The sequence below is a fragment of the Trichomycterus rosablanca genome, chromosome 20 (assembly GCF_030014385.1).
Source record: "Trichomycterus rosablanca isolate fTriRos1 chromosome 20, fTriRos1.hap1, whole genome shotgun sequence".
Classification (NCBI taxonomy): Eukaryota; Metazoa; Chordata; class Actinopteri; order Siluriformes; family Trichomycteridae; genus Trichomycterus; species Trichomycterus rosablanca.
In genome coordinates this window covers 495,001-506,053 of record NC_086007.1, presented here as the reverse complement: position 1 = coordinate 506,053, position 11,053 = coordinate 495,001, and the positions used below count along the sequence as shown (strand labels likewise).

The window sequence follows — 11,053 nt, the reverse complement described above, 5'->3', positions numbered from 1 at the left end:
TCCAAATCCATGAGCCTCAATATGGAGTTGCCATCCACCTATTAACTCCCCCCTCCACACTTTCCACACAGTTTTGGAGGGTTTGTGTGGGAATTTGTGCCCATTCACTTATAGAGGGTTTATAGAGTTCTATCAGTGCAGGATTATCTAGAACGTTCCTCCTAATCAGCAGATTAAACTTTATTAAAGCTGGTTAGAAGCTTCAGAGATCGATCTGCATCGTCCCTCTGAGGAGCGCAGACGTTTCATCCTGAGCAGCGCAGACGTGTGCAGCCACTTTCAACGTAAACGTCAATACGTCAGGAGCGCTCACGGCCGAGGACGCCGGCATGAAAACACACAACCTGGTGGATCGGCTCCACGCACAGATCCATCCCATAATTTCTCCTGCTTTATTCCGTTTATTCTCACCATCGATTTTCTCTCACAGAGGGCGCGAGGAATCCGGTCTGAAGTGTTAGAGAGGTTCTCATCACCTCCTGAAAATCACTACTAACACCTTCATCCACACCTCAAACCTCAGAGCTCCGACCGAGAGTCCGGCCACGCCGAGGAGACGCCGCGTCTCATGTTTGTTCACCGTAAAAAACGTTCAGCCGCTGGAAAACCTCCGACGCGCTGAGGGAGGAGGAGCGGCCGGGTGGAAACATCGATTCATCAGGCATCAGTGGGTGCCCATCAGTGCCCGTCAATGCCAACCAGCAAAGGAAGAGTTCAGGAGAACTTCCCTCTGTTCCCTTCACTCAACCCTTACATTAGGGTTGCCAGGTGTTCACTTTTTAACCAGACCGTCCAGGATTCCAATCTGCCCCTCCCCCTCCCCCCCCTTAGCAGCCACAATTCAGACAAAATCGGCCACCAGTCTGCTGGGTGGGAAAAGACGGGACTAAAAAGTGGGCGGGGTCTTGGACGCTGTGTAAGGACCCTGGTTAGTAGCCGAGGCGCCTGTACAGAAGTGGAGGAACGTGGAGATCAGCGCGCACGCGTCGGAGGGAGGGCGTGTCAGGAGGATATACCCTCCTCATACACCATCAGGGTCTCCGGCAGAGGAAGTGGAACCGGCTACGACTAAACTGGGACACCTGACCATGAACTTACTGGACATTCTAATTCAAATCCATGGGCATCAATGTAGAGTAGCCGTCTGTATGTCATTATAACTGTGACTGAATGCAATGCGAGTGATTGAGTGTTAAGGGCCTCACTCAAGGGCCCAACAGTGGCAACTTTGTCGTGGTGGGCTTGAACCAGCGACCTTCTGATGACTAGTTTTGAGTGAGTGTGTGTGTGTGTGAGTGGAATCACCTTTGAATTCAAATTGAGTTCAGCTGAAGGGAAGCGTTTTGTTTTTCTTCGCTAACAGACTCCGCTCGTTTACGTTGTCCGTGAGCGCTCCACTCTCGGGAACGTAAGCGCCGGTGGCGAGGCTTTTTTTGAGACCCGGACCCCGTGTGAACTCCCGGCCCCGGGGCCGCTCTCTGTTGAGTTCCACGTTAAGTATCCGCCGGCGGTCGGGGAGGAGAGCGTGACGCAGCCTCAGGCTAGCGTTAGCCTCTGAATCACCGCGCACCTCCTGAACCGCTGCTTGATATTTGGGGTTTGGCGGCGGCGCAGCCCGGTACCGCGTGTGCTGTTTGGCGTATGTCTGAGACAGTCGAGTTCGGCGGGGGTTTGTGTACCAGACAGCGTGTTGTGGTTACTGACTGGGATCAACCACAGCTGCTGACTTCTCTGTGCCCTCACAACTCTGAATAGTTTGTCTGGACCCACCTAGCAGGAGGCTGTTCACGAAGCTTCCGCTCTAAAATCTGCAACTGAGAATTTAGCTGATTACTTTGATGATGTGAAGCTTGCTCGACTGTGGACTGAATAACTGTTTTTCTCAGCACAGGACGACCTCGCAGCATTGTGGTTCAATTTTGTTCTTTTTTATGTGTTTTCTCCCATTTATGTGTTTAGCCATATCCAGTTCCTCTTCCTCTGCTGGAGACCCCGATGGTATGAGGAGGGTATATTCACCTGACACGCCCGTGCTCCACAGACCCCTTCTTATCCCCCCGTACTTCAGTGGATCGGTGCATGAGGTCGGTCTCACACATGGAGAGTCACGCGCTGATCTCCACGTTCCTCCACTTCTGTACAGGCGCCTCGACCTACACAGCGTCCAAGACCCCGCCCACTTTTTAGTCCCGTCTTTTCCCACCCAGCAGAGTAGAGGATGATTTTGTCTGCTGCAGGCACTAGGGGGCGCCCAACCAACCGGTAGCAGAGCCGAGATCTGAACTCAGAGAGTTCCCTATTACACCTGTTGAATGAAACACATGAATTCAACATTAAAGGGGCGTCCCAATACTTTTGTCCATATAGGATTTGTGAGGGTTTGTGTAATCTTCTCTCAGTGGTTAAATAGTTTTGGTGCTGACTTCTATTCCACACACACACACACACACACACACACACACTCATAATAATACACACAGTTACACACATTACACTTACATCCATACTCAGTAATGCACACACACACACCTACAAACACACACACACATATAGTAACACACTCATAGTAACACACACAATTAATAATACACACATAATAATACACCTAGTAACACACACTCACACACACATTACACTTACGTACACAAATACATACCTTACACATACAGTGGGGCCAAAATTTAGTCAGCCACTGATTGTGCAGGTTCTCCTACTTAGAAAGATGAGAGAGGTCTGTAATTTCAAATTGTAGGATTTTTAAAGAATTTATTTGTAAATTATGGTGGAAAATAAGTATTTGGTCAATAACAAAAGTTCAACTCAATACTTTGTAACATAACCTTTGTTGGCAATGACAGAGGTGAAACGTTTCCTGTAAGTCTTCACCAGGTTTGCACACACTGTAGCTGCTATTTTGGCCCATTCCTCCATGCAGATCTCCTCTAGAGCAGTGATGTTTTGGGGCTGTCGCTGGGCAACACGGACTCCACAAATTTTCTATGGGGTTGAGGTCTGGAGACTGGCTAGGCCACTCCAGGACCTTGAAATGCTTTTTACGGAGCCGCTCCTTCGTTGCCCGAGCGGTGTGTTTGGGATCATTGTCATGCTGGAAGACCCAGCCACGTTCCATCTTCAATGCTCTCACTGATGGAAGGAGGTTTTGGCTTAAGATCTCACGATACATGGCCCCGTTCATTCTTCCCTTAACACGGATCAGTCGTCCTGTCCCCTTTGCAGAAAAACAGCCCCAAAGCATGATGTTTCCACCCCCATGCTTCACAGTAGGTATGGTGTTCTTGGGTTCTTCTTCTTCCTGTAAACACGACGAGTTGAGTTTTTACCAAAAAGTTCCATTTTGGTTTCATCTGACCACATGATATTCTCCCAATCCTCTTCTGGATCATCTATATGCTCTCTGGCAAACTTCAGACGGGCCTGGACATGTACTGGCTTAAGCAGGGGGACACGCCTGGCACTGCAGGATTTGAGTCCCTCTCGGCGTAGTGTGTTACTGATGGTAGCCTTTGTTACTTTGGTCCCAGCTCTCTGCAGGTCATTCATCAGGTCCCTCCGTGTAGTTCTGGGATTTTTGCTCACCGTTCTCATGATCATTTTGACCCCACGGGATGAGATCTTGACCCCAAGGGAGATTATCAATGGTCTTGTATGTCTTCCATTTTCTTACAATTGCTCCCACAGTTGATTTATTCACACCAACCTGCTTGCCTATTGTAGATTCACTCTTCCCAGCCTGGTGCAGGTCTACAATTTTCTTCCTGGTGTCCTTCGACAGCTCTTTGGTCTTGGCCATGGTTGAGTTTGGAGTCTGACTGTTTGAGGCTGTGGACAGGTGTCTTTTATACAGATAACGATGTCAAACAGGTGCCATTAATACAGGTAACGAGTGGAGGACAGAAGAGCTTCTTAAAGAAGAAGTTACAGGTCTGTGAGAGCCAGAAATCTTGCTTGTTTGTGGGTGACCAAATACTTATTTTCCACCATAATTTACAAATAAATTCTTTAAAAATCCTACAATGTGATTTCCTGGATTTTTTTTTCTCATTTTGTCTCTCATAGTTGAAGTGTAGCTATGATGAAAATTACAGACCTCTCTCATCTTTCTAAGTAGGAGAACCTGCACAATCAGTGGCTGACTAAATACTTTTTGACCCCACTGTACATACATCCACACTTAGTAATACACACACACAGTAACGCACACACCTACAAACACACATATAGTAACACACACACAGTAACACACACTCATAATAATACACACTCATAATACACACACACTCACTAATAATATACACACACATATTAACACACACACATTACACTTACATCCATACTCAGAAATGCACACACATAGTAACACACACTCATAATAATACACACACAATAATACACAGTTACACACACCTTACACTTACATTCACACACACACACACAATAATACACAGTTACACACACCTTACACTTACATTCACACACACACACACACAATAATACACAGTTACACACACCTTACACTTTCATTCACACACACACACACACACACACAATAATACACAGTTACACACACCTTACACTTACATTCACACACACACACACACACACACACACAATAATACACAGTTACACACACCTTACACTTACATTCACACACACACACACAATAATACACAGTTACACACACACGCGCGGCTCTGTGGGATGAAGGTTCCCAGCAGGAATTATTTGAATATTTATGTTCATGTTGTTTTTGTAAAAGCTTGAGGGGGGGGGGGTTGTTTTGGGGGGAGGGGGGTGTTGTAAGTGCCCTTTCTGACAGTAGAGCTGGTTTCGGGAATCTCATTACCTCCCGTTAGAGCACGCCGAGCTAAATATGGAGGATAAATGATCTCGGTAAATTAGGTGAAGAGACGTCCGGAATAAAAATGATAAACGGAGATTTTAATGAGTTTCAATTTCAATTTCAAAAAAGGACAAACTTTTTAATAAAGTCGTGATCAGTTCCTGTCCTCGCTGCCGTCACCCCCACCTCCGATCCCTCAGGGGGGCGTGTGACAGTCTCCGCCCCTCTCGATCGGGGGTGGGGGTGTCGGCAGCGACCACAGAGCGGTGCAGTATCCGGATTGCGGGTTCACACACTGCTCTCCATTATTCACCGTCTCTGCGCAGTACCTTGTCCGGCCACCAGAGGCCGCCATTGAAGCACTACTGACATTCGGCCAGACCAATCAGGACTGTGTAGGCGCCCGTCTGGCCGACAGCACCGCTGGGGACTCGAACCCTGCATCCCGGCAATACTGAGCTACCTCAGATCGACTAGTTTAATAGGGTTGGGGGTCTCGCTCAAGGGTCCAACAGTGGCAGCCTGGCAGTGGCAAATAATATGTGCCAACAGTTTAGGGAAGTACCCTTTCTCTCACAAAGCAAGCTCTGTAAAGACCTGGAGCAAACTTTCAACCCATCTCCACACTTTTGGGATGAATTACACTCGGACTATGAGCCAGGGCTTCTCGTCTGTCCTTCACTAAGTCTACTGACTGAATCATTGGGCACAAATCCCCACAGACACACTCCAAAGTCTAGTAGGAAGGCTTCCCAGAAGACCCAGTTTTGGAACATGAGGTCCAGCCAGCTCATGCTCAGGTGTCCCAACACTTTTGGGACGAATTACACTCTTCTCCTCTGTCCTTCGCTGAGTCTACTGACTAAATCATTGGGCACAAATCCCCACAGACACACTCCAGAATCTGGCAGGAAGACCGGATGATATTAAACCACAGGAATACTTTTGGGATGAATTACATTCGGACTGTGAGCCAGGGCTTCTCCTCTCACTTCTCACTGAGTCTACTGACTGATTGAATGGGCACAAATCCCCACAGACACACTCCAAAGTCTGGTAGGAAGGCTTCCCAAAAGATGGACGGTTTTGGAACATGGGGTTCAGCCAGCTCATGGTCAGGTGTCCCAATACTTTTGGGATGAATTACACTCAGACTGTAAGCCATGGCTTCTCGTCTGTCCTTCACTCAGTCTACTGATTGAATAAATGGGCACAAATTCCCACAGACACACTCCAAAGTCTAGTAGGAAGGCTTCCCAGAAGACCCAGTTTTGTAACATGAGGTCCAGCCAGCTCATGCTCAGGTGTCCCAACACTTTTGGGATGAATTACACTCAGACTTTGAGCCAGGGCTTCTCATCTGTCCTTCACTGAGTCTACTGACTGATTGAATGGGCACAAATCCTCACAGACACACTCCAAAGTCTGGTAAGAGAGCTTAAAGCTACAAAGTAAAGATGGACGGTTTTGGAACATAAGGTCCAGCCAGCTCATGCTCAGATGTCCCAATACTTTTGGGATGAATTACACTCTTCTCCTCTGTCCTTCACTGAGTCTACTGACTAAATCATTGGGCACAAATCCCCACAGACACACTCCAGAATCTGGTAGGAAGATCGGATGATATTAAAGCTACTAAGTAAAGACGGACGGTTTTGGAACACGGGGTTCAGCCAGCTCATGCTCAGGTGTCCCAATACTTTTGATCAAACGCGCCTCAATTGAATCAGAATGACTAGAATTCAAATGAGATTCGATTATCGAGTTGAGTGTTAAACCCCGCCCACGCAGTCCTCCGATTGGTCAGTGTAGCTCTCCGCTCTCCAGAGCGCGCATGGAAGACTGGTGCGCGCTCCCGCCGCCTAGAAGCGATCCTTCGGAACGACAGTGGATCCAGTGAGGAACCGCGATGGTGGAGAGCAGGACGCAGCAGGATGATGATGAAGATGATGATGAAGATGATGAAGATGACGATGAGGAGGAGCGTGAACGCGACGCTCTGCAGGATGATCGCCTACTTCTGCCTCCACGCCTTCATCTCCCCGTGCCAGCTTCACCCTCAGCCCTGTGGCATCCTGGCACAGATCGGGCACACCATCCGGCTCGGTGCGCTCCTGCCCGCCGCGCAGCCCTCCCGGTACCGAGCCGCGCTCAGCCGCGCTCTGCTGCACACCAGGAACCAGCCGGGCTCCGGGTTCCCGCCCTACAACGTCAGCGTGGAGCTGGTGTGGGCGCAGGGGGTGCACGCGGACCCCGAGACCCTGGTCAGGAGCGTGTGCCAGGACCTGGTGGTGCGCGGGGTCTCGGCCGTGCTCGCCTTCCCTCAGGACCACCGGCAGCTGGTGCAGATGGACTTCGTGTCGGCGCTCCTGGAGATCCCGATCATCAGCATCGTGGAGCGAGGTGAAGCCCTGCGCACCCAGGTGAGTGACCAGCGCGCGCGCGCACATACACACACACACACACACACACACCTGAGTGACGTCACACAGGTGTCGGTGTGCACCCGTATCAAAAGTTTTGGGATGTTTCAGGAAGTTTGCGATTTTATTTAAGTAATTGTGGACACCATCCAGGTTATCAGGTTCCAACACAATATGAAATAAATCACATCCAGTAAACTGCATCATTCAGACTGTGTGGTAACAGTTTGGGGAAGGTCCTTTGTTATTTCAGCACAACTGTGCCCATGGTTTGATGAGCCCTGACCTCAACCTGATTAGGCGTCTTCGGGATGGATCTTTGGGGTGCGCTTGACCTCAGAAAGTCAGATTGGACACAAATCCCAACAGACACACTCCAAAATCTTACAGGATTCCTTCCTAGAAACCTGTATAGCACAAAAAGGGAACAGAGGTGCTGGAGCAGCTTCACATTAATGCCAATAATTTTGGAATGGGATGTACAACCAGCTCATGGTCAGGTGTCCACATACTTTTGGCTATGAAGTGTGATGGAGGGAGGGCCCCCGCTGTATGTGATACGGGGACGCATGATAGTCTGCAGCTCTCCTCGGTCTGGGTGTGGGTGGTGCAAGCGTTGGAGGAGAGCTGGACGTGACTAAATTTAGACACATATACATGCTCTGATCAGCCAAAAGTATGTGGACGCCCGTCCTAATGATTGAATTTGATTGTTTCTGCTACATCCAACGTTTTTAACTTTGGGCCAACAGTTTAGGGAAGCTCCTGAGCACAAAGCAGCTCTATAAAGACACGATGAGCTCCGGTTACTCTACACAGAACCCGGGGCACAGATTCCCACAGCCACGTTCCAAAGTCTTAAAATAGAAAAGCCTCCCAGAGGAGTGGGTGATATTAAAGCTGCACAGGAAACACGGAGCGATTCAGTGATTCAGTATAAATGCACACGGTTTCAGGATCTAACCTAATCAAACTAACCTTAATTATATCATCGTTACGAGCTGCTGGGTTTTTTTGTACCGGGTTTGTATAAACGTGTTCATGAAATAGGGGAAAAAATGTAATCAGTGTTTTCAGTGTTGGAGCAGCTTGTTTGTTTACATCCCTCCTCATCTTGAATTTCTCTGGGTTTGATTAGATTAGATTTAATTATTACGTTTCTGAACGACCCTCGTGTCTCGTGTTTAGATAAAAAGATCATGTGACCCGCGGTGGTTGATGATGTTCGCCGGCGTGTGTGTGAACGTTATATGATTAATGTTCGGCGTGATTAATTGATTAGCATTAGCGCTGCTAGAACGCCGCGTCAGCTTTGATTAATAGTGTTTATCGTCACTAAAGTTTGAAGCTTTTCAGCTCTTTATTAAAATAAAACATCGATCTGATCTGATCTGATCACCACATGGAAACAGACCGACGATTAGAAAAACTTCAAGCTGGCTTTGTGTTTTCCAATTTAGTCATATCCAATTCTCTGATGGTATTTCCCCTCTACTCCTGACCGAGGAGGGTCGTGACTAACACACGCCCCCTCCGACACGTGTGCAGTACCGACCGCTTCTTTTTACCTGCACCAGGGTTCATACGGAGATCCGTATCGTGCACAGAGCGTTGTACACCGATCTCTGTTATCCCCCAATCAGCCAGCAGAGGGTGTAACTGCAGCAGTTCCATTTACATTTTTGCCATTTAGCATGGTTTCTTCCTCACAGAGTCGCCGGTTCCTCTGTTTCCAGACGTGTTTTGTTTAACGTCACGTCACTGCTCTGTCGTGGCTTTGCTGTGTCGTGGCTTTGTGATTTTCGATCACTCGCTCTTCAGGGATGTTAAACAGACACGGTGAGACGTTACATCCTTGCCAGGCTCCCTGTCTCACCAGGAATCATGCTGATCTGTGATTGGCTGTCTTGGGGTATGTGGAGAACCCATTCTGAGCCTGGTCATCCAAAACTGGTCCTGCTGCACCAGGGAATCAGTGAAACGTTTTAGATCCCGGAAGTTTGGGTTCTGAACCCTCTCACCTCTCCTCGGTGTAAATCCGCTCCTCCTCAGGTTTTCTGTGGTTTGAGTTGTGAGGAGCCGCTAGTTCCTGATGATACACGCTTGATCCGAACTATAAAAGTGAAAACTACAGCAGCGATGGGATCAGGATTTACAGGAACATTAAACACCGGGTGTGAAGTGTGGTGTTTAAATATCAGCTTTATGGTCGTGTTTATGGATTCTCGGGTCGTTAGCATAGCTCGCTAACTGGGACGTGGACAGGTGAGGCGGATTAACAAGCAGGCCGGTGGTTTTCAGGTTCATGTCGGACCTGATTGGGTTCCTCCGGGTGGAGCTGTATTTATGAAGCCGGTATAATGAGGAAGGCGTACTGCTCCTCACTTTTGCTCACATAAACAAACAGGAAATGCGCTCTGACACTTGAGCGGCGGCGGCGTGGTGTGATTAATGGTTGGACTGGAGTCCGGACGCCGGTCGTGCTGATGAATGTACGGTAATGTGCGAGCGGATTTATCTGGAAGGCCGAACAGAAGAACATTAGAATAATGGAACCCGGAAGAGCGGATGCGTGTATCAGCACTTCATCTACAGCGACGGAGCGAGCGCAGGACGCAGACAGGACGCAGACGGGACTTTATTAAAAAATGCTTTTTTTTTCTGCTAACGTTCTGGATCTGAGGCTGAATGAAAACCTTGCTGATAACAGTCGGAGCTCCTCGTGCTTCCATTTGACCCTGGACGTTTTAAACTTGCACTTTTGTTCCAGACCTTAAATTCGGGCAGTTTTCGAGACCTGGATGTTCTCCTCCGTCTATAATGAGGCTCAGTTACGGACCGAGCTGTGCGTGGACCTGATCTGTTCCCAAATACAATGAATACTGGAATGTGATTGGCTGAATTTGTCACATGACTGTGTGAAAGGACACCGTAATAAACCAGTAAATCACAGAGACTGAATTTCATTTATATTCAATCTGTGATCAGAACAAATGAAACACGTTTATTTAATTTTAGATGTGAATGCGCTGGTGTGATGAAGCTTTTTCATAACCGCTTCCCTCTCCTGTTAGTAGGAGCTTAGTCTTGCTTCCAAAAACGTTGGGACGGCAGCTCTGCTATCAACCATCCGGGCGCCTATACAGCCAATAATAGGGAGGAATGTAGGGACTGTGCTGCGATTACGCCCTCTGCTGGCTGATCAATGGTGCTGCACAGAGACGGGGGATAACAGAGATCAGTGCGCGATACGGATCTCCGTATGAACCAGGTGCAGGTGAAAAGAAGCGGTCAGCACTGCACATGTGTTGGAGGGGGTGTGTGTTAGTCACGACCCTCCTAGGTCAGGAGTGGAGGTCTGCAGCACTAGATGGGAATTTAAGAGAAAATGCATTAAAAAGTTGGGACAGCAGAGCAGAATGATGATTATAAATCAGTTATAATGTGTATTGTATTAAAACCATTCATCTACTTCATGTTTTAAATCTTTTTTAAGAGTGTACATTAGTTCTAATCCCGGTGAGTGGTGTGTTGTGCACCGCGCCCTCAGATCCCTGGCTGGTATTAGCGCTAACTGGTTGGTTTATCAGTCATAAGAAGCTAAATAGTGGCGGCAGGATGAAATATTCCTGCTCCTCTCTTAATCTTCCTGTAGCTGCCGGATGTAAACGAGTGATTAATGTGTTCATCGCCCCCCGACCCCCCCGACCCCCCCACCACCACACACACACACACACACACACACACACACACACACACTCACACACAC

The 11,053-nt window shown here is 48.2% G+C and overlaps 1 protein-coding gene across 1 annotated transcript in view; it reads left to right on the top strand.

The window, feature by feature from the left end:
• Positions 1-6,795: 6,795 nt before the first annotated feature.
• grin3ba (glutamate receptor, ionotropic, N-methyl-D-aspartate 3Ba) overlaps positions 6,796-11,053 on the top strand; it is a 48,636-nt gene continuing 44,378 nt past the window's right edge. The window contains exon 1 of the mRNA XM_063017270.1: positions 6,796-7,284. Coding sequence (XP_062873340.1) covers positions 6,796-7,284 — 489 coding nt within the window. The remainder of the gene's footprint in view (positions 7,285-11,053) is intronic.